Source organism: Talpa occidentalis, unplaced genomic scaffold, assembly GCF_014898055.3.
Source record: "Talpa occidentalis isolate TD23 unplaced genomic scaffold, MPIMG_talOcc4v2.1 talOcc4.15, whole genome shotgun sequence".
In the NCBI taxonomy this organism is placed as follows: Eukaryota; Metazoa; Chordata; class Mammalia; order Eulipotyphla; family Talpidae; genus Talpa; species Talpa occidentalis.
Genome location: NW_023601543.1, coordinates 41,232,914 through 41,258,281, shown reverse-complemented (window position 1 = coordinate 41,258,281; position 25,368 = coordinate 41,232,914). Strand labels below are relative to the sequence as shown.

Genomic DNA, 25,368 nt, shown 5'->3' with positions numbered 1-25,368 from the left:
CTACAACGATGTAAGAAAAAATAAATAAAATAAAAATAAAAACTAATGAGAGAGTTAAAAGTTTATCCTTAGGCCAATGGGGAACATTTATGGGTTTTCAGCAAGGTTTAAAATGATAAAAAAAAAAATCTGTGGCTGAAGAATTCTATAGATGAGATGAAGAATGCAATAGAGAGCTCTGGTTAATGAGACAGACCAGGATAGGACAGAAGAAAAGATAAATGACTTAGAGGATAGGAATACAGAAATGAGAGAGAACTAAGAATTAAAAAAAAAAAAGAAATCCTACCAGAGTTATCAGATTGAAGAAGAAAGGCAAATTCAAGAAGGCAAATTTGGAGTACTAGAAAGAAAAGAGAAAGACCAGGGCAAAGTATTTATTTAAAGAAATAATAGCCAACTTCCCAATCCTAGGAAAAGACTTGGGGACATACAAGTCCACAAAGCTAATAGAAGATACAATTATCACAAGGGCAAAAGACTTCCAAAGAACAACATAATGAAACTGTCAAAATACCATGAAAAACAATCTTGAAGACAGCCAGAAAAAAGGAAGTGGCCTCAAAAAGGAACCCATACTACACTATCAGTTGATTTCTCAGTTGAAAGTGTACAGACCAAGAGAAAAGTACAATGATGAATTCAAAGCACTGAAAATTAGAAATTGCCAGCCAAGAATATTTTACCCAGCAGGTATCCCTCAGATTATGAAGAAGAAATACTTTCCCAAACTAATTAACAAAAGCTGAAGGGATTCACCAATGGACCTGTCTTGCAAGAAATGCTGAAAGGATATCTTTAAGCTGATGTAAAAGAACCCTATTATGTGATATAAAAACATAAAAAGTAAATAACACTGTGGTAAAGGTAAAAAATAATCAGAATTAGAAAACTGTTAAGTATTAGAATAGTATGCTGTTAACCTTTTTCACTATAATATAAAGGTTAAAATAAAAATATAAAAAATAATGATAGCTACTCCAATTTATTAATGACTACACAGCATAAAATGGGATAAACAGTCACATAAAAATAAAAGGGAAGGATAAAACGTGAATAAAGTTGCTATATAGGAGAGTACAGTTGCTAGCAGCATACATTGGATTGTTTTATCTATGAGATACATAATGTAAGCCTCATGGTAACCACAAAGCAAAAATCTATAGAGTGGAATCATGAAAGATGAAAAAATAGGGTGAGCATTTCACTATGGAAAAACCACCAATTTACAAAAGTAGGCATTAACAGAAGGACAAAGAAGCAATGGAAACAGAAAACAACCACAAGAGGGCCTCCTGGTGGCCCAGGGGTTAAGTCTCAGCATTATAACCTCCATGGCTAGGCAGGGAGCTAACCCACATATGATGCAGCAGACTTCTCCTGCCTTGCCTGTTGCTACCCTTAACAGTGTATTTTCAGTAAATCTGCCTGTTATGCTCCCCATTCTGTCTCTAGTGAATCCTTTCACACACACACACACACACACACACATTTCTGGCCTACATCCCAAGCCATCTACCAAAAAAAAATGTAAAAACAGAAAGCAATCACAAGACAAAAAAGATGGCAGTAAGTTAAGTCCTTACATTAAAGCCATCAGTGAAGCTTGCCACATTCATTGCCTCTTCCATTCACAGAACATTTCTCCGAGGAACACAATTTTGTTTGATAGCATTTTACCCACAGTAGAACTTCTTTCAAAATTGAAGTCAATTCTTTCAAACTCTGACTGTATGTTCAATGTATCTCTATCAAAATACCAATGATGGGCCACCCTGGTGGCGCAGGCAGTTGAGTGCCACACTGTGAAGCTGTCCAAAGCCTCTGCAGCGTGGGTTCAATCCCGGGTGGCCGGCGAGAATCCCACATGGTGCAGCAGACCTCTCCTGTCTCACCCGCTGCTCCCCTCAGCAGTGTATTTCATCAGTCTGCCTTTTCTGTTCCCTGCTCTATCTCTGGTGAAGTCTCTCATCCTCCCTTGCATCTGGCCTGTACCTCTCCGTGTTCTTGTATAAATAAATAAATTTAAAAAAAATACCAATGTCATTTTTTACAGAAATAAAAGAAACATTCCTAATATTTGTATGGAACCACAAAACACATAGAATAATTAAAGCAATCCTGAGAAAAAGAACAAAGTCATGGTTTCACACTTCCCAATTTCAAATTGTACTACAAAACTATAGTAATAAAACCCACATCATACTGGCTTTAAAATAGGCCAGAGAGCAATGTAATAGAATAGAGAATGCAGAATTAAACCTCCATATTTATGATAAGGGAGCTTAGAACACAAAATGGGGAAAGGATAGTCTCTTCAACTGGATAAACACGTGCTGAACAGTGATACTGGACTCCTATCTTACACCTTTCATAAAAATTACCACAATATGGATCAAACTTAAATGTAAGACATGATTCCATAAGATTCCTAGATGAAAATGTAGGGAAGATGCTCTTTGACATTGATATTGGTAATGATTTTTTCACATGACACCAAAAACACAAAGAACAGAAGCTAAAATAAACAAGTAGAAACATTCTTTAAAAAGGAAACCTGCACTCCTATGTTTACTGCAGCACTATTTATAACAGCTAAGATATGGAAACAACCTACATGACCAAAAACAGATGCCTGGATAAAACAGGTGTTGTATATATTATTACTCAGCAATCAAAAAAGATAAACTCATGCCATTTTCAGCAACATGGATAAAGATGGAAGGGATTATGCTCAATGAAATAAGCGAGAAGGAAAAAGAAAAATATTGGATGGTTTTATTCACAGGAGGAAAATAGGGAAACCAACCAAGGGGTCATCAAAAAAAAAAATTAGCAGGCTAACTATAAATTGGAGAAATACATCAGGGGAGGGATCAAAACAGGGAGGCAAGAGCACAAGAGACTATGGTATCGGTTCATGTGTTACTTGGTAGTGGAATTTTATGGGGATTACACCTGAGAAGATAAATTAAACATTGAACAAAATTGAACAATAATGTAAAAATATACATTCATATAAATAAATATATTAAATTTAAAAAAATACAATTAAGACTAGTCCCTATTCCTCTTCCCTTTCCTTTCTTCTCTGGGATATCAGCACTCTCACATTCTAAAATGGGAAGGGAAACAGGTTGGTATTACATTGGTGACACTATGCTAGAAAAAATAAAATATATACAAAATTACTACCTATACTTTGTTGACCAGAGTCAACAACAACAAAGAGTTGTTATATAATGACATACATTTAGTGTTTTTTTTTAATGTGTCAAACACTGTGCTAAGCACTTTGATTATTTAACTTATTTAACCCTGTGTAGTACTATTAGTATCCCCTTTTTAAAGATTGCTATATTTGTTATAGCAGCACATATACTACGATGCAGAAATTGAAGCATAGATGGGTTAATTAACTTCTGTAAGACTCTAAGCTAGTGCACAAGTGATCCAATATTTAAACCCAGGCAATATGGCCTCAGAGGCTAATTTCTTAATCAATATCCTATAATGTTTACTGAAAATTAGAAAAAAAATTAAACATTATCAGTTACCCAAATAGGTAAATTATGCTCCAATGACTACAATAGGTTTCACCCTAAACATTAAATTGTAGCCCAAACCCAGCCAGGACATATTTAAATCTCCCCCTACTCCCACCCACCTGCCAAAGCAGGATGGAATATGCTTAAAAAGAAATTTTAAAACACTTATAAATAATGGGTGAGCTCAGCAAGGTCACAGGAAATAAGATGAATACACACAAGTCAAATATATTTCTAAACACTAACAATGAACATGTATAAATCAAAATTAAAAACATACCATTTAAAATCATTTCAAGGAAAATTAAATACACACTTTAAAAATATGTACAGTATTTGTTGTAATTAAAAAATGCTGATCGGGGGCCTCCCCTGGTGGCACAGCAGTTGAGCACTGGGCTGCGAAGCTGCCCACAGCCTCCACAGCACCAGTTCGATGACCGGCCACCGTCGAAGGGTCCCACACGGTGCGCAGACCTCTCCTGCTGCCCGCTGCTCCCCTCAGCAGTGTATTTCAGTCAGTCTGCCTATTCTGTTCCCCGCTCTGTCTCTGGTAAATCGTCTCACCCTCTATGTCTCTGGCCTGTACCCCAGCTATTATATGCATAAATAAAATAAATCTTAAAAAAAAATGCTGATGATAGAATTCAAGGACTTAAATAATGGAGAAATATACCATGTCCATGGATTGGAAGGTTTGACAAGTTGTATGTCAATTCTTCAAAATTGACTAATATAGTTAATATGCTTTATTTCAAAAGGTTTTGCAGACATTGACAAGCTTAATGTAAAATGTACATGGAAAGGCACTTGCCCTAGAATATTGAAAACAACCTTTATTAGGAGTAAAGTGGGAGGAAGAGATCATTCTTTTCAGTGTTAAGGCTTACTGTGTCACTACAGTAATCAAAATAATGTGATTATTGATGAGGAGTTAAAAACATGGATCAAATGAACAGAAAAGGACCAAGAATAAATCCACACAAATATTCTTAACTGATAATTGGAAAAAAGTGCAAATCAAATTCAATAGAGAAAAGATAACCTTTTCAACAAACGGCTCTAGAGCAATTAGACAACCATAGGTTAAAAAAAGAAAAGGATAAAACCACAACCAAAACCTCATACCTGACACAATTTAATTCAAAATAGATCCTAATATAAAATGTAAAACAATATTATCATGCATTTAGAAAAAAAATACAAAGGAGAAATTCTTCAGGATCTGTGGCTAGGCAAATAATTCTTAGACTTGATAACAAGAGCATGTACCATAAAAGGGAAAACTGATATAATGAGTATCATCACAATGAAAAATTTTTGGTTTGTCAAGTCCTATGTGAATTCATGTGATGAAAAGAAGAGTTACAAACAGGGAGAAAACATTTGCAAATGGCATATCTAACAAAAGACAGGTATCTAGAAACATAAAGAACTCTTGGGCCTCTCTGGTGGCGCAAGGGGTTAAGAGACAACCTGCGAAGATCCGCTGCAGCATGATTTCAATCCCCGGCCAGGGAGCTACCCACATGGCACAGCAAACCTCTCCTGACTTGCCCACTGCTCCCCTCAGCAGTGTATTACAGCTAATCTGCCTGTTCTGTTCCCCAATCTGTCTCTGGTAAATCCTCTCACCCGCCCACCCACAGCTCTGACCTTATACCCCAGTTCTTGTATGCATAAATAATTAAATCTTAATATAAAAAAGAACTCTTAAAGGTTAACAATAAAATAAAAAATATTCCATTAGAAGATGGGTGAAAAATAGACATTTCAACGAAAAGGAAAAACAGAGTAAATAAGCTGACATGAAGATGTTCAACATTAGTAGGCATCAGGGAAATGCAAATTTAAACACAATTATATGTCATACTATACACCCATAAAAATAGCTAAAATAAAATATCATGACAATGCCAAAGGCTGACAAAGACGTAGGAAAAAAAAGAATCACATATACATTGCTGGTGGGAACACACAATGCTATATAGCCACACTGGAAGAGTGGCAGTTCCTTAAAAAAATATGAACCATAAATTGTACTCTTGAGCATTTATCCCAGAGAAACGAAGGCTTACATTTACACACACATACCCGAAAAATTTCTTTGAATTCATGCATGAAAGTTCATAAGGGCTTTACTGTAATATTCAAAACCTAGAATTACCCAGGAGCCCTTCAACTGGCAAACAGTCAAACAAACTAGTACATCCAGGAGACTTTTGATTGGTGTTTCAATTTCTTTGCTTGTGACTGGTCTGTTCAGGTTTTCTTTTTATTTCTTTCTGGTTCAGTCTTGGAGGGTTGTACATTTCACCATTTCCCAAAGCTCATTTTTCAAGAGGCAATACTAGATACAAGTTGGATACAATATTCAAAGCATATTGAATAAAATGATGGCTCTTGGGACTCCTTGGTGGTCCAAGGGGTTAAGCACCGTACTATGAAGCAATCCACAGCCTCTGCAGTACAAGTTCAATCCCTGGCTGACCAGAGAAAAACCCACATGGTGAAGCAGACCTCTCCTGTCTTGACCGCTGCTCCCCTCAGCAGTGTATTTCAGTCAGTCTGCCTGTTCTGTTTCCTGCTTTGTCTCTGGTGAATCCTCTTACCACCCCCCTGCATCTCTGGCCTGTATCCCAGCTCTTGTATGCATAAATAAATCAATCTTAAAAAAAAATAAAATGATGGCTCTTACCAATTCCTTCTGTCCCTTTGATATATTTATTTAAAACACATAACAATGTTAAAAGTATGATTCTAAATATAAATATGAGGTTGGAAAGTACTTGAAAATTGATAACAGTGGTATTAGTACTATAAACTATAATTTTGACAATATAAATATCTCAAAGCACCTACAATGATTGAAAAAGTTCTATTATGGCAACCAAGAAATATATATCATTTACTTTGGAAGAATTTGTGAGAAGAGCACTGTATTTAGAGTCAAAGCTCTAAGACTTAAATCTACATATTAAAGTAGTGTCCTAACACAGTTGCACATAAGCTAATTTTCATGATGATAATTCAAATACTAGATGTCTGATCTATGACTTCTGATCAATGTCAACATTATTATGAGCATATATGTTCTAATATCATAATTAAAAATTGCATTTGCATAACATTAAAAAATTATAAAATAATTCCATAGACATCCATTTGAGTTCACAGAAAGCATTTCCCTCAAATTGTAAATGAAGAAATTAAGGCCCAAAGAAACAAAGTGTCTTGTCTAACATCACAGAGCCAATAAACGACAAAGTCTAGGTTCACTCCAAGTTTTTTTATCCTATTTCAATAGTCTTCTCACTTTTCAATGTTATTTAATTACTCAAAGCACATCTGCTATAAGCCTGAAATAGGAAATAACTTTAATTAATTTTAAGCAAAATTTCTACATGATATTCTTCACCTGCAAAAGACACTAAACAAAATCAAGAAGGGACTGTTATGTCTACTAAATGGGGTTTCACTGGAAAATCCACCAAGAGCAGAGTATTCTAAGATGATCACATCCGAGTTGTTGGACCTCTATATTATATTCATTCCCTTATAGTAAAAAAAAAAAAATCTTTTCTATTAAAACTAGTATCTTATGCTGGCAAGGAGCTTTCAAGTGGTGACAGAAAACATTTCTAGCCGACAAAGAATTTTCAAGTCAACAGACTAAGATGGCTCCAGAAGAGCCATTTAAGTGCAATTAATAACAAATTATTCTATGCTGACCACATGCTTCAAAAAGATTTATAAGACCACATGCAGAAATAGCAAAACCCTATCTGGAATTGAAAGAAAGAGCAAAACCCTATCTGGAATTGAAAGAACATCAAGGTAGGACTGAAAAAGGGAAAAAAAAAATCCCTATAATGAATTAAGCTAGAAGGTCAGACAAAGGAAGTAACAATGTTTACAAGAATCATTGTCTTTCCCAAAGAAATGCAGCAGTTGTAAAATATCATAACCCCTCTTTGAGTGATTACTGCTTTCTTACCAATGATGCCCCAAGACTGGCTTTGCTATTTTTGTTTTTTTACTGAAGGGAGTTACACAGCTCCTAAACCTCTTGCTTCATGACAGCACTCAATCCCTAGTTAATCCCCACTTCACCCAATAAGGCTCAGAAGTAGACACCTAACCAGAATTAATCTGCCTTCCTTTAGACCCTCCTCAGAATTCTTCAGTGGTAAACCAAAATTTACAAAAGGCACTTTCTTCTCTCTTATTCAGTGGCCTTCCATGGTTCCTCATGACTATACTCCCTCACTATAAGTCAAAAAATCTGATTTTGTCAGACTACAAGCTTTTTTTTTTAACCTGGTAACCTTTTGAAGATGAGTTCTCAACAAAGTAACCTATTTTAAATTACCCTACAAATTTAGTAGTTAGTACTGACAAAAGTTCTCCCCCTTAGAAAAAAAAAAATCTTCTGACTCCAAACCAGAAAATTACTAACTACAAGAGACTTTCACTGCCTAGAACATTTGGAGTAAATCACTGAATTCTACAGCTTCTATCACAGGAAATATCTGATCAATGATGCTAAAAGATATAGTAATTAACCAAAGCCAGGTAACTACCATAACTGGTGGAAGAAAGAGTACATCATCAACTACGCATCAAGCTCCCAGGTAAAAAACTTAAGTGTACAAATTGATATCTTATTTTTAATATGAGTTACATAACTCTTGAACGATTTTATCTGCCACCTACAATGTAATGATATTCCATGCCAAGTATTCATGAAGTTTTTGTGCAATTTTCTAACTTTTTAAACTTTAGTACGGATTATATAAATAGAATACTTCCAATTTCGTAAATAGCATTGAAGGTAAACTGAATTCTTTTAACCACAGGCCAAGTTAACTTCATATCCTGAGAAGCCATAAACATCTAGAGTTTAAAGATGCCTTGTTACCAATAATGCTTTGGAAAACATCAGGTCTAGCTGTTTTAAAAAATAATGGCAACACAACCTTGCTAGGTCAGCCTTATGAAGGGAATGAGGGACAAAGGACATCATGTTCTAATATGATATCTATAGGATCAAGAAGAAATATTTTTATTATCCACTAAAACAACTTCAAAACAATCCTGAAAAGTTTTGAATTTCTAAGAAAGAGTAGTTACACACCTATCTCAAAAACAAACTTCAGGAATGGAAGGGTGGGGTAGAAGATAAAGCAGGAAGAGGAGGTACTTTTTGCAAAAGTTTAAAACTGAATCAAAAACAGCACCACACTCAGTCAATAACTGCTTACTAAATAATTTACCTTGTGCTATATATGAACAAAGCAGAAAGGACTTCTGTTCTCAGATGCAGAATTTTAAAACCACACCCAGCACCATCAGTATTATCTTCAAATACAAAGTTTTTGAGCAAACAAACTATATTTAAAGCCTTTTTCTCTTTTGCAAAAATGGGGGGCACTTAGTCAACATTTCTAAGTTTCATTTTTAATTTTTTTTTAATAAATCAGAAAATAGAATAGTATCATTGGTTAAAATGCAGTGAAATTATTGGTTCCTATAAGTAGCAAGGATAACAGACTAACAAATTCTCTGTCAAGAACACTGGAAAGTGACTTAAATTCAGTGTCAGTTGTAGTTTTATAATTGTTTTCTGTGTGAAAGCTTGGTTGGAGGTTTTTCCAACAAGCTCTAACAACTAAATACAATTAAAATAAAGCCTGGAAAGAAGCCAGGAAAACGCAAAGTGAATTTTAATAAAATCTAAAAACCTTGAATAAAAGCACAAAACAAAAGAATTATTTCTCCGATGTATTTGATGTTACCAAGGATCAAATTATGTCTCTGAAAATGCAGCCACACAGAGTAACAGCTTTACAGTCTTTGAAGCTAATCATACTCCCATATCATAACACCCATCCACAGTACAATACTACTAATACATCCTATAAGCTCAGAGTGTCTTACTGCTTGGATAATAGTGAGATATGGCAAAGAAACACTATATCTTTTTTTAAAAATATTTATTTATTTATGCATACAAGAGCTGGGGTACAGACCAGAGGTGTGGGGTGGGGAGGAAGGTGAGAGGATTCTCCAGAGACAGAGTGGAGAGCAGAACAGGCAGATTGAAATACACTGCTGAGGGGAGCAGCAGGCCAGACAGGAGAGGTGGGCTGTGCCATGTGGGTTAGCTCCTGGGCCTCAGATCAAACTCATACTGCACTGGCTGCTGATAGCTTCAAGTCCTGAGACTTAACCCTTTGTACCACCAGGGAGGCCCCCAGAAACACTATTTCTAAATCCATTCATCCTTTCTACAAAGTTCACTTACTATAACTTGGAAATAAATATCCTAAATATTTTACTATCTTCTAATCCATTTAACCTGATTTGGTTATTATACATATAATTTAGACTGCCTTTTCTTACACACAAATCTGGAACTGATTTACAATTTCCCTTTTCAAACTATAAAGTTCTGTTTTTATAAGGTACTGAATAAATTGTATAGAACAAATGCTAACGGATTATTTTAGAATACTTTGGTGTATGTTGAAAGAAAAAGCTCAAGGGAAGGAAAATTGTTCATAGTAGGATTAAACAAAAATTCTTTTTTCATTGTATTTTGCACAATAACACTAAGACTTGTATAATAACTAAAAGTATTAATCCTAGTATTAATACATTATTGATTCCAGAAATAGAGAAAAAGGGGCTAAAAACTCATATTAGTATAAAACCATATAAGTACCTTTGAAGGGGATGCTTCCATTTCCATGTGGCAGCAATTACAGCACTTCTATTTAATATTTAGTGAGCACTCACAATGTAGCACATGTAAGATTCTGAGCTTACCTTCTATTCTAATTGCTTTCAGATATGATAAGAATGCCCTGCTCTTCTACAAATACATAAAAATAATGACTTAGAAGCAACTTGTTTCATGCACAATTGAGTACAAAAAAGAGGAAGGTGGTAAGTGGAGGGACGCAAGCAACAAATAGTAAAGCCCAGGAAGTATAAGAACTACATAAAATTAATGAGGGGGAATGGCAAATATTCCTGGCAGAAACCCAGTCATCTCAGTCAATTAAACAAGTTAATTTAGACTACTTTCTTTCAATTTATATTTACATATTAATAAGGAACAGGTTTACCAGCTCCAACTTAATTCTGGCATTAAGTGTGACATATAACCATACAAAGGCCAATAAGTCAAGAGCCAATCAATGCTAAATGGAAGCTTATGACAACATGTAAATATTAATTTGGCTTTAGGTTAATGCAAGCCTCAGGAGTTGTATACAGTGTAAATTACAGGCCTACTATGTAAATTATGGGGCACACTGCTATATGTCAATTTTACTAAAGTTAAAAGGCAGAAAATGGTTTTAAAACTCTATTTAGAAATGTAAGTACAAACATTTATTCCTTGGGTATGTCAGTCTCAAACTAGTATGAGCAAGGCATTCTTCTGCCATTCCATGGATAATTTTGTGAAAATGGTAATTAGGACAATTTTTCTATAATGGGCAACTACAATACTAGTTTTTCCAAACTAGTTTCCAAAACAAATATTAATCTTTAAATAGATGAAGAAATCACTTAATGATTATAGTGCAAGACCTCAAACTATACTACAGATATTACATATGCCCCAGGATTTCCTTGAGTGGCATTAGATATTAATACTGTTTTGAATTTATTTCACTTTTCTTCTTTAATTTTGGCACCATGCAAAAAACCAACTTGATTAATCAAGCATACAGTTAATGAAATGGTATGACTGGAGCTTAGTCCTGTAATAATGTAAACATCACAGCCATTTTTATTCTTGTCCTACAGAAATTTGGAAATTTGCCCTTGGCGAACTTCAGTATATACATATTTCATTAAAGTACTAAATAAAATTGTTGATTAACTGCACAAACGATAGGATCATTTGAATAAACAATTCAACATAGTACAGAACAGCAACAAAGTCAGAATTTTACTGTTTTTGGCCAAGGCAATTATAAAGGTTTCATTAGAAAAAGGTGGCATGAGCTCTCTCCCCACCTTTGTCTATAAAGGTGCCTCTTTTTTTTCCCTTCTCCTTTTCCTAATAAACCTGTCCTTTTAAAATGTAAAAAATAGGGCCTCCCCGGTGGCGCAGTGGTTGGGCACTGGGTTGTGAAGCTGCCCGCAGCCTCTGCAGCACCAGTTCAATCCCCAGCTACTCCGGGCCACCGGAGGAGGGTCCCACATGGCGTGCAGACCTCTCCTGCCGCCTGCTGCTCCCCTCAGCAGTGTACTTCAGTCTGCCTGCTCTGCTCCCCGCTCTGGCTCTGGTGAATTCTCTCACCCTCCCGTACTTCTGACTGTACCCAGTGCTTGTATAAATAAATAAAAATAAAAATAAATAAAATAAAATGTAAAAAATAAAAAAGTGGTACAATGTGATCTTCACAGTGAATTACTAAACTCAAAATAGAAAAAGCTAAGGGTAATTTCTAAAAGCAAAAAGAGGAAACATTAAAAGTCAAATTTGTAAAATGAATCATTATTCAATGCATTACCAAATTATGCACCTATACAGAGAGCAGCTTACTAGTTCCCATGTGACTAGTGACTACTGTTTTGAATAGCATAGATATAACATCTCCACTATTGCACAAAGCACAACTGGGTAGCACTATTCTACATAAAATATCACTTAAAATGAGACCCCCCAAATAAGTGGTATTACAGGATATTGATTTATAATGATACACACCTGAAACTTACATAATGTTATAATGTGCTATTTATTTTTTAAGATTTATTTAGTTTGCGTACAAGATATGGGGTGTAGGCCAGATATGAGTGTGTGTGTGTGTGTGTGTGTGTGTGTGTGAGAGAGAGAGAGAGAGAGAGAGAAAGAGAGAGAGAAAGGATTCTATAGTGAAAGAGTGGGGAGCAGAACAGGCAGACTGGCTGAAATACACTGCTAAAGGGAGCAGCAGGTGGAACAGAAGAGGTCTGTTGCGCCATGCGGGTTAGCTCCCAGGCAGGGGATGTAACTCAGGCCACAGCTGCAATAGCGTGATTGTGCTGAGCCTTAACCCCTAGGCCACCGGGGGGGGCCTAATGTGATTTTTTTAATTTTAAAAATTTAAAGTATATAACTTTTAAAAAAAGCATAATTCCAAATATACTGGATAGAAATTAAAAGCAGGACATATCTATTTATGATAAAAATTCCATACAAGTACGAACAGAACATTTTCAAACTAAGAATGGGCATCTACACTCATATTTAATACTGAAAGATTGCCTATTTCCCCCTAAGATGAGGAATAAGGCAAGGATATCCAGTTGTAGGGGGAAATGGGTGGCTCAGGCTCTTTTTCCCCTTCCTTCCACTAGCCTCTACAGCCACCATATGCGGCCTTGCTTTCCCCCCAGGTTTCACTGACCAAACATGATAAGGTTTAATGGAGGGTACTTGGGAGCTAGAGCACCTGGACAACAGGGCTGAGAAGCCACAGAGCACAAGATCTCAAGACTAAGAGAGAGAAGGGAAGCAGGGAGATAGCAGGGGCTGCGGTGGGGGGCGGGGGCTTGGCTGCTGCCTGCATCCCAGCCCCCCTCATGCATTCCTCCATAACTGCTGGTCTGCCTGTACCCAGTTCCTTGCTTGAGCTTTAAAGGCCTGTCAAATCTACCCAAAGCTCAAAGATTCCTTTATCCATTTGCCCCAATCAACAATGAACCTGCATGCCTACCTGTTCCTGCTTGACCCCACACCAGTCTAAACCACTTTGATTTCATCATTTTAGTAGAGACACCCGCACTTCAATAATGCAGGGAAAAATTAATATAGGCACACGATTAGAAAGAAATAACTACTCCTGTTTTTATTCACAGACAATATTAACTTGTAAATAATCTCAAAAAAATAAGCAACAAACAAAAACAAAACACTAGTAGAAATCTGGTTAGTGAATTTTGCAGAGTCAATATAAAAAAAAAACTTTGTTTACTAGCAACAAAAAAGTGGAAACTGAAATTTAAAAATATACACTATAGCACCAAAAACCATGAAATCCTTAGGAGAAAATACCAGTGAATGTTCCAGAGTTGTACAGTGAAAACTACAACACTGAAGTTAGAAATTAAAACCTAAACAAATGTGAGAATCACACTGTGTTCCTGGATTAGAAGGCTACGTGTTAAGATGTGAATTCTCCATTCTGCTCTTCAGACTCAATGTAATCCCAAGCAAAACCCCCAGTTGCTTTTCTGTGGAAATTAAGAAATCTAAAATTTATATGAAAATGCTAGGAATTAGAAAAGCCAAAACAATTTTGAAAAACCAAGAGCAAGTTTGGAGGACTTGTATAGCAGAGCCCACTTAATACACCCATACATATACAATTAACTTTCAACCACTGTGCCAAGATAATTCAATGGGGAAAGTCAGATACTTTCAAAATAACTTGGGAAAAGATAAAAGTCAAAAACTAAATGCAAAACGGGAACAGCAAGTACCTATATATCAATAATCACTCTAAAGGTAATAAATGGACTGAATTCACAATCAAAACAGAGTGACTGGTTTGATCTAACAAAACCCAACTTTTTGCTGTCTCCAATCTGAGCTTCTAAGATAAACACTGACTCAAAGTAAATGGCTGGAAAACAATCCTGAAAGTAAGTGATACTCAAAAAAGGCAGGGATAGCAATATTTATATAAAATAAAATAGATATCCAGGTTAAAAGAAAACAAGAGGCAGGGATAAAGATATATACTGATTAAGGGATCTGTGTGTGTGTGTGTGGTGTGTGTGTGTGTGTTAAATGAAGGAGCATCAAAACACAAAAACTATTTAAAAAACCATAAAAACAGATACGCCAACACAACAGCAGTAGGGGACACCACCACACTCTTTCCAAAAAAATAAAAAAAGCCTATGTCCAAATCAAATCACTCCGTTTCTAAATTCTAACAAATCAAAGTCGAAACAATATCTATGGTTCACAAACTTCTCAAAAAAAAAAATGAAGAACAGTGAATGCTTCCAAATAAAATTAATGAGGCCAACATTATTCTGATACGAAAGGTGACAAGGATAAAAACTACAAATCAATATCCCTGGAGAACAGAGATGTAAAAAGCATCAATAAAATCCTAGCAAACCATATTCAAAAATACATTTAGTAAAGAATACTGTGTATAAGGATAGTTCAACATCCCCAAATCATTCAGTATGATTCACCACATCAACAAAAGGAAAGAATAAAGCCATATAATCATATCAACAGATGCAGAGAAGGTATTTGACAAGATGAAGAATCCATTTATAATAAAAATTTGATGAAATGGGAATACAAGTACCACACCTCAATATAATAAAGGCCATATATGACAAACCCATAGCTAACATTAAATTCAGTGGTGAAACACTGAAAGGATTTCCTCTAAGGTAAGGTGCATGACAGGGATGTCCAATTTCACCACTATATAACATAGTATTGGAAGTCCTGGCTAGAGTAATTAGACAAAAGAAAGATATAAAAGGATTTCAAATTGTAAAAGTACTAGTACTATCACTATTTGCAGGTGACATAACAATATATAAGAAAAATCTAAAGAATCCACTAAAAAACATTTATCACTAGAAACAGTATATATCAGGAGAGTGAAATGGCAGGACACAAAATTAATACACTAAAATCTGTTGTCTTCCTATATGCAAACAGTGAACCAAAAGAGAAAGAAACCAAGAGAACAATCATATTTACAATCACAAAGAATGATATACCTAGGAATAAACCTAACAAAGGAGGTAAAAGAACTGTACAATGAAAACTCTAAGATACTAAAAAAAAAAAAAACAGAACACAAGAAATGGAAAGAGAAAATGATGCTGGAAAAACATATGTAAACACAGGAAAATTGGCCACTATCTCACACCACAAACAAAGGTTAACTCAAAAGAGATAAAAGTGAATGTAAGATCTGAAACAATAAAATATGTAGAAGGAAACATAAGCAAAACATTCCACAACATTGGCTCCAGGGATATCTTTGGGGACTGAAATCCAATGGCAAAAGAAACCAAAGCAAAAATATATAAATGGGACTATATATAAAACCAAGAAGCTTTGCAGAGCAAAAGAAACTATCACTGAAATGAAGATACCCTACCGAAAGGCAAAAAAATGTTTACACACCATACAAATGACAAGAGGCTAATATCCAAGATCTACAAAGAACTTACACAGCTCAACAAAAACAACCCATTGAAAAAATGGACAGAAGAGTTAAACAGACACTTTTCCAAAGAAGACTTACAGATGACCAACAGGCACATATACAAAGGCTCATCATCACTTATCAGGTAAATGCAAATAAAAACCACAATCAAACATCCCCTCACACCCATGAGGCTAGTATCAAAAAGACCAGAAGCAAGAGCTGGCAAAGATATAGAGAAAAAAGGAACCCTTATATACTTTTTCCTCTATGGAAAACAATAAATATGGCAATTTCTCAAAATAGTAAAAACAGATCTGCCATGTGATTCATCAATCTCTCTAGGGTATCTATTTGAAGAATACAAAAACACTAATTTGAATAAATATGCACATGCCCATGTATACTTCAACATCATTTACAAAGGCTAAGTTAATGAAACAACCTAAATGCCAAGAGACAGATGAGTGGATAAAGATGTGATAGATACACACTATGGACTGCTACTCAGCTACAATAAAAAGATGAACTCTTGTGATTTGCAATAATATGGAAGGGAGTGAAGGGGATTATGCTAAGCAAAATTAAGTCAGAAGGAGAAAGACAAATATCAGATGTTTTCACTTATATGTGGAATATAAAGAATATAAACAAAGGAACAGCATAATAAGCCCTAGATATCTGACTGCAAGATCAGGGCTACCAGAGTTGGAGAGTGTAGGGTGGGGAGCAAAATGGGGGGGGGGGGTGGATGCAATGGCTTGTGGTGGATTATGGGTACATTGTCAGTGAGCGTGGCGGGGTAACATACATCTGAAGAGGTGTGAACTGATATCCCTAAATCATATACAGTGTTGTAAATCAATGTTACTTCAATCAAAAGTATGCAATTTTAAAAAAGTAAAAATTAAAAAATTTTAATAGTCTGAAAATGTTTTGATCATAAATACATAAATGCATGAATAACAAAACCTACCTCATTTTGATGCAATAAATTAGTAATAAATAATGAAAAATGATTGGAATATTCTGTATGTTAACTCCAGAAAATGAAATACCAATGTCAGAAAGTTAGTGGAAAAGTATTGTAAGCATGAAAAAGTATTGTAAGCAATTTATATCAGTGTCCAATTTCTCTTAATAAACCATATGAACCTTTCACTGTTTCTAAGTATCTTTTAAAATTATTTCTATTTAAATTTATTATCCTCCGGAGCTAAGTAAGTCCTAATTATTACATAAAATAGTATACCTTAAAAAAGTACTCTTTTCAATTTGAATTTAAGCATATTCTCTAGGTACTAGATAATATATAAAATGTAATTTTTAAAAATTTTAGAGTTCTGAGAAAACATGGAAGTAGAGGGGCAATTATTCATCTAGTAGCTCGCTTTTGTTCATATTTTGTAAAAGTTAATGTAACTATGAACAGTTTTATAGCTAGATCTTCTTGGGAGCCACTACTAATATTTCTTCATAATGGTCTGGTCAGAGATGTCCAAAAAATAATATGAAAGAAACAAGAAATTTTAGTAAACTAAAAGTGGGAAGGGTGACTTTTTTGTTTTAATAAAGACATATGAAAATTTTATTACATTGTTTTAAGTTTAGAAGCAGATATAAGCAGAATACACTTTTATTCCCTTTTGAAATTTCTCTTTACAGTTTCCTGTATAATCTTTGAAAAATTTCAGCACATAGATATGTAAACAGACATCCGTATGGTTAAAAACATCTGTAGTATATAAAAAAAGAAAATGCCTCTGCTACAAAAGGAAAAAAAAGAAATAAAGAAAAAAAGGTTCACCTTTTACAAAACCATGATTATGTTTGCTTTAAAATCTGGAACAAACATGAAACTCCTCAAAAATAAACGAAATTTGTTTATACTTGAAATTTAATTCTGGTACCTATTTTTGGCTTTATTACAAGTTCAGGAAGGAACAAATCAAGAATTTTATGTTTATAAACTCACATGGACATTACTCACCCACATTTGGAGGTTTCACGTAATTTACAGGTAGTTCTGGAGGTCTGCCTCTATGTAGAGCTGCAAATGCAGACCCATTCCATAGTGTATTCTTACAGTCTATGCAAAAAGATCAATAGTTAGTAAAGAAATAGAACAGTTTTCCTGACTACCTTAGAGTCAGATGTTTCTTTTCAACATCATTTCCTAAAATACACTTCTAATTATTAAAAACACAAAAAATAACACACATATATATTTAACCATGCTACAAACTAAATTATCACTGTTAGGCACCAATACCTTAATATATCATCAAAATATTTTAATTCTGTGTTGATCCAGAACTGAAGCTTTTATTTTATATATATATATATATATATATATATATATATGAATCTCATTTAAATATATCATAGATTAAGGTTTTAAATTTATTTTGGTTCTAGATCTTTAGGCTTATACATGTCTACTCATATAAAACTATATAAGCAAGGAAACAACTATAGTGTCAGCATTCTAAGTAAAATTCATACACATTTATCCTTGGTACATGGTTCTGTTATGGAGTACCTGCCTACTGTGTATAACTAGTAACAAAACTGCTTACAAAATTATAACAGACTATAAATAGTTTTATTTATGTAAAAAAAATCAAGCAAATATAAAATATTCCTAAAAATTCAACTTTGAAACAAAAACATTCTACCACTCTCCTAAAAACTTCCAAATTAACTGAATTGAAATATTTTCTTACATTATAAAATTAGATGTTTAGTGCCTCCTTCATGGCCTAGGGGTTAAGTCTCAGTGTTATCACTGCAAGGGCCTTAATTCAATCCCGGGACAGGGAGCTAACCCACATAGCATGCAGCTAACCCACATAGCATGCAGCAGACATCTCCTGTCTCACTCGTTGCTCCCCCTAGCAGTTTATTTCAGTAAATCTGCCTGTTCTCCTCTCCACTTTGTCTCTGGTAAATCCTCTCACTCCCACCCCCACACCTCTGGCCCATACCCCAGTTCTTTAGATGTTTAAAATCAGGTATTATTTATGCAAATATTTACATTTGTGCATTGAAATTTTTATTTAATTTTTTTTTATTTATGAGACAACCCCTAGGCCACTAGGGAAGACATGAATTGAAATTTTTAAAGCATTATGCTAATAAAATTAACACAGAAATTAACTGTTTGCTATACTTGAAGTATTTATTATACTAAAATATTACCTTATATTTTTAAGAGGCTTTTATGTAACTTTGGGGGCAATTTATAAAAGTTGAAAAACAGCACTATACAGAAACTATTATTGAACTGTCACTGATGGGGTAATGTTTTTGTTTAAACATTTTCAAGCAATACAAGCTGCTGTTAGTGGTCAGAGAATTACACAGTCTGAAAGAGATCAGAAAGAGAGACCATTCAAGAGATAACAGAAGACACAGAGAGGACATGACAGAAAAAAGGAATGATTATGTAATGGAGACAGAGACTAAGGGGAGAGAAGATAAAATGTGCTTTTGGAAGCACTGACTGTTTAAAGATAAAAATTTCTTTCATTTTGTGCATATGTATGTGTTTGTTTACATGGAGTATATTTATTTTCAACTGTACTTAAAGTTCATTGTGTAGAAGAATTTATTATGACCTTCTTTGTTCCAAGAACACAGCACAATTAAGAGTTGGTAAAACTAAAATCCTCCAAAAATACACAATTGATAATCTGAATTTACACTTTTACTGGAACAGAATAAAACAGTCCAAGAATGCAGATATTGATTCATTCTGCACAAATGTTCATCTACTTTTAGTGTTCAATTTAGAGACTTTGTGTTTGTTTTCCTTCATTTGGATCTTGATTGATAAATGCATATTTTGTTTTGATGTGCTCCTAAATGTAGCTGAACAGAGTTCAGTAAAAAAAAAATGCTGCTGGGCCTCCCCTGGTGGCGCAGCGGTTGATCACTGGGCTGTGAAGCTGCCCGCAGCCTGTGCAGCGCCTGTTTGATCCCTGCCCACTGGTGAGGATCCCACATGGCGCGACAGACTTCTCCTGCCGTGCCCGCTGCTCCCCTCAGCAGTGTATTTCGTCAGTCTGCCTGTTCTGTTCCCCGCTCTGGATCTGGTGAATTCTCTCACCCTCCCATGCTTCTGACTGTACCCAGTGCTTGAATAAATAAATAAATCTTTTTTAAAAAATAATGCTGCTATCAAGTATGTAAATACTGAAGTATGATAATTTGACTGTATGGCAATGTGTAGTACTTTCTTGGTTTCTTATCTGACCTCTTTTATTTTGAAATCTCCAAAAGTCACTTTTTATTTTTCCATTCATCAATGATGAGAGTTATGTTAACATTGCTATCTAATTTTTAGTATTTTTTTAAAAATATCACTTTTTTAAATGATTTATTTATTTATTTATACAAACACTGGGTACAGTCAGAAGCCCGGGAGGGTGAGAGAACTCACCAGAGCCAGAGCAGGAAACAGAACAGGCAGACTGACGAAATACACTGCTGAGGGGAGCAGCAGGCACAGCAGGAGAGGTCTGTAGCGCGCCATGTGGGACCCTCGCCAACGGCCGGGTATGGAACTGGCGCTGCAGAGGCTGCAGGCAGCCTTGCAGCCAAGCGCTCAACCACTGCACCACCAGGGAAGGCCCTTATTTTTAATATTTTTAATAAAAATTCTTACATTCAATAACATGGTTGATGCTATTGTTTAGCCTTCCCCTCCAAACTATGTATACTGGTTTAGAACAACCATAACTTATGTGTGCAACTGAGGAAAATAATTCCCATACACTACGATGCTACTGCTTCATATGCAATACAAACTGATAAACATTAAAACAAATATTTTCCAAAAAACTTTACACATAATTTTCATTCACCTAGTATGAAATATATTTATAAAATGATATTAGGATGACATCGAGACTTACAAAGATTAAGATTATAATGTGTAATAAAATATTATTTTATGCATTTATACTCTACTAATCAAAGCAGTGATCTTTTGAGATCTCTATTCCACAAAATTACAAAATTTTATATTCCACAAGATTATAAGATTTTATATTCTTTACATCTATGATACTGACAGTTTTCATTTTCAGAAAAAAATAAAGGTTTATTTATGATTCTTATAAAGTTGAACTGCTGAAACCTGTTCATTGAAATATCTTGACTTATATTCATGCTTTATGTCCCTGCATTTATATTAAAAATTCAAACACAGGGGCCTCCCCGGTGGCACAGAAGGTTGAGCGCAGTGCTGTGAAGCTGTCCACAGCCTCTGCAGCGTGGTTTCCATTCCTGGATGGCCAGGGAGAAACCCACATGGTGTGGCAGACCTCTCCTGCCTCGCCCACTGCTTCGCTCAGCAGTATCGTTGGTCCGTCTAACTGTTCTGCTCACTGTTCTGTCTCTGGTGAAGTCTCTCACCCTCCCGTGTATCTGACCTGTACCCCAGTTCTTGTATAAATGAATAAATCTTAAAAAAAAAAAAATCACATACAAGTGAAAATGGAAAAGCTGCCAATACCTGATTTCTGTCCCCTATTTTTCCACTTGCATGCTATACTTAGGTAAACTCTGACCACATTGGGGGAAAAAATCTAAACTTTTTTTTTTTTGAGAATGAAATGTTTCCTATCATAGTGGATCCTACTAAAAATGGAGCGACCATACGACCCGGCAATTCCACTACTAGGCATCTACCCAAAGGACACAAAAACATTAATTCAAAAGAACACCTATACATCTATGTTTACTGCAGCACTACTTACAATAGGTAAAACCTGGACACAACCCAAATGCCCAAAAATAGATGACTGGATCAAGAAGATGTGGCATATATACACAATGTTATTATTCAGCAATCAAAAACAATAAATTCATGTCATCCGCCGCAATGTAGATGGAACTAGAAGGAATTATGCTCAGTGAAATAAGCCAGAAGGAAAAAGAAAAATATGATACTGACAGTTTTTACAGAAAAAGGACTCTAAAAACTTACAGGCCAAGAAAATTTAAAAAATATTGGCAAGATAGAAAAAGTAGAAGAAAGATATTATTTAGAAAACTATGGGAACATTTACTTAATGTAAAAATATTCTACTTCCCACTCCTGCCTCTCAAAGTTGTGAAAATCTTACCTTTGGCATCCCGTAACAGAGATTGCCGACCAACGCCTAGTAATGTCTGTACCCCAGGAACACTCTGAGGGATCTCCTTATCTAGTAAGGGACCAATCCGCTCACAAATTTTAAGGAGGTAGTCTGGAGGAATGTGTGCATTGGCTGCCACCTAAAAAGCATAAATAAAGTACATTAAAAACAAATTTGGTTAAAGAAAATCTAGACCATTATCAAATTGTTCCATCCAAAATGGATCAAACAATAATTTTAAATTACAGAAAAAATAAAGTAACATTATGAATATGTAATACTTAAGCCAAATTTAAGAAACAACTACAAAAATTATGTACATTTAAATGATATGGTAACATTTAAATGATGTGGCACTCTTACTTTTACATGGCTTGATTTAAAACATTTATCTGTCATTCTTATGAAATAAGTGTTACAAAAGCTAAAGTAAGCATGCCTAAAACCCTATAAGTACAAAGATGATGATTCTAATACTTGATTTATTCAGTAGTAATAATGAAATGATCAAGAATCAGAGGATCTATTCTGCCTGTTCTGCTCCCCACTCTGTCTCTGGTGAATCCTCTCATGCCCCACACCTCTGGCCTACACCCCAGTTCTTCTATGCATAAATAAATAAATCTTTAAAAAAAGAATCGAGGATCTATATTGTATACAAATAAGAATGCAAACAAAAAGGTATTGCAGGAATCTCACTCAAATCACTTTAGGATTAACAAGAGCCATTTGCATAATAAAGCAGAATCATTTTTCCTAGAAAAGTTAACTGGTTTTTAAGAGTATCAAATTAATGATTTTATAAATACTTGTGATGTGAACAACTGAGGTATGTGCTCAAAATTCATTACAACAATAACTTATTTTTCATTACAACAATAACTTATTTTTACACAAGTAAATTTTTGAAGTTGGCTAAAATGTGTAGAGATGAGACAATAAAACAACAGAACTGTGTCTAATTACATACACATACACACACACCCCATCACATAGGACATACATCAACATATTAACACCAGGTCAAGAACAAAACACAGTAATTTTTTGAGTCATCCCTAATGATCACCATGAGAGAAGAGATTGTGTGTTCTGTTCAGTGCTGTATTCCTAGAATCCAGAATAGTGCCTGATATTAAGTTAAGCAAAAATCAATAAATATTTGTTCAATGAATCAATGAATGAATAAAAACCAAAGTTCAGCCTATCTATAAGTAATGGCACATGAAATCATAGAGGAAAAGTTTTAGATTCTCACATCAGAGTACATTTTTAGCTTCCTGGAAAACACAAGTGGTTACAATCCAACAGGTATTCAGAACTCTGGGAATAAGTGATTCTTTTGTAATTTTTTTTTTAATTTCCTGCCTATTATTTTTTTGTAAGTCCCTGCAAAAACCAATTATAATCTACCAAGATAACTGGGGCCTGGGCAACTGACATAATGCTCATGAAGAACGGCAACTTAACCTGTTTGTTTTTTTCCTTGCCTTGATTACTTTATATTTATAAGGTTTTGCTTCTGGTTTAGGGACAAAGAATATGCCAAATTTTTCCAATTATTTCTCACATCTCTATTTTTATTTTCCCAGAAAATAACTACAAAGAGCTATCTTTCAGTAAAATATACAGGCAATATTAAAGTCAAAGAGCTGAAGATTTAATCTAAAAAAAAAAAAAAACATTTGGTACATATAGAAACTGATATCCTAAAATCCTAACTTAAGTATAATTCATACTCTCACCATTATGACATGTTCTAAAATATGTCTGCATATAGTTAGTAACCCTGAAAATATCACAAAGATAAAACACTGTACATTAACATCTAGTTTATGCCCTTTCCTCTCCCCATCCCCAACACTATCCTGAATAGACACGGCTTCTGAGATCAGCCAATACATTTTCATCAAGTAAATGCTATATAAAGGCTTTACATAGGATGATAGTTGATGTCTTTACTGGCATTTTCTATTTTATCAGTTTCATTTTCTTCATCCAATTAACATCTCACAAAAATCTAATGACCCTAGAAATTTTGAAATATTTAGCAATATATAATCCAGAAAAATGGAAACTCTCTAAATGGGAATTTTTAGAATTGTCCTTCTACTGGTAAATCTGTCAGAATTACATCTTAAACTGACATCTTAAGCCCCCTAGATACTTCATTTTATAAAAATGATTTTCAGCTAATTATGTAAGAGATTTTATCAATCCACAGTAATAACTCAAAACTACAGAATCATTAACTAAGCAACTAAACTGAGGTTTATCCACTCACACCCCAAATTTCTCATCTTTGAAGATTTGTATTATAAATTAGTAAATAAATTTCACAAATTTGGTATTTACTCTCTTCAATAAAAATTGCACACTTTCTTAGTGGTTCCAATCAAAAAGTCCATTCCTCTAGAATCAACAAAATTTTATTATTTTTTTTTCTTTTTTTAAGGATTTATTTATTTATGCGTACAAGAACTGGGGTACAGGCCAGCAGTGTGGGGGTGAGAGAATTCACCATAGGCAGAGAGGGGAGCAGAATGGGCAGAGTGAATGGAATACTAGCCCGGAACAGCGGGCGAGTCAGGAGAGGTCTGCTGTGTCATGTGGGTAGCTCCCTGGCCTGGGATCAAACTCGTGCTGCAGTGCCTGTGGATAGCTTCAAAGGTTGTGCCTTAAGCCCCTTGCACCACCAGGGAGGCCATTATTTTTTTTTTTTAAGATTTATTTATTTATTTATTTATTTGATTATTTATACAAGCACTGGGTACAGTCAGAAGCGTGGGAGGGTAAGAGAATTCACCAGAGCCAGAGCGGGGAGCAGAGCAGGCAGAAGGACCGAAGTACACTGCTGAAGGGAGCAGCGGGCGGCAGGAGAGGTCTGCGCGCCATGTGGGACCCTCATCCGGTGGCCGGGGAGCAGCTGGGGATCGAACCAGCACTGCAGAGGCCGCGGGAAGCTTTGCAACCCAGTGCTCAACTGCTGCACCACCGGGGAGGCCCAATTTTTTTAAGTTTAGTATGAAGCTTTTTTGTTTTCAGATTTTTTTTTTTTTATTTATACAAGAACTGGGGTATAGGTCAGAGGTGCGGGAGGGTAAGAAGTAGACAGGAATATGGGTCCCCATGGTCACAATACCAAATTAAGCATGTTGAAGAATTATGAAGGTAGTTAATGGAAAGACTGTAAAAAATTAAAATAATTTAAAATTTGAATAACTGATAGAAAAACAAATGAAAGCTACATTATAACTCTTCTTGATAAGGATGACCTAAAGAGAAAAATCTAACATTTGAATTACCACACTAGTACCAATTTGACAACTGAAAATACCAGAGAGATTACTGAGATTATCCTACTCATCATAATTAATTAAAAGGAATAAAGCCGGACACTGATAAAACTTCAAAGGTACCTAATCTCAGGGGGGCCAGACCTCTACCAAGAGCTACATTTGACATACTTACTAATTT

At 35.0% G+C, this 25,368-nt stretch overlaps 1 protein-coding gene across 1 annotated transcript in view; it reads right to left on the bottom strand.

Moving 5' to 3' along the window:
* BRWD3 (bromodomain and WD repeat domain containing 3) overlaps positions 1–25,368 on the bottom strand; it is a 154,238-nt gene that overhangs the window by 119,822 nt on the left and 9,048 nt on the right. Inside the window, 2 exon segments of the mRNA XM_054695885.1 lie at positions 17,736–17,834; positions 21,880–22,030. Of these exon segments, the coding sequence (XP_054551860.1) occupies positions 17,736–17,834; positions 21,880–22,030 (250 nt within the window).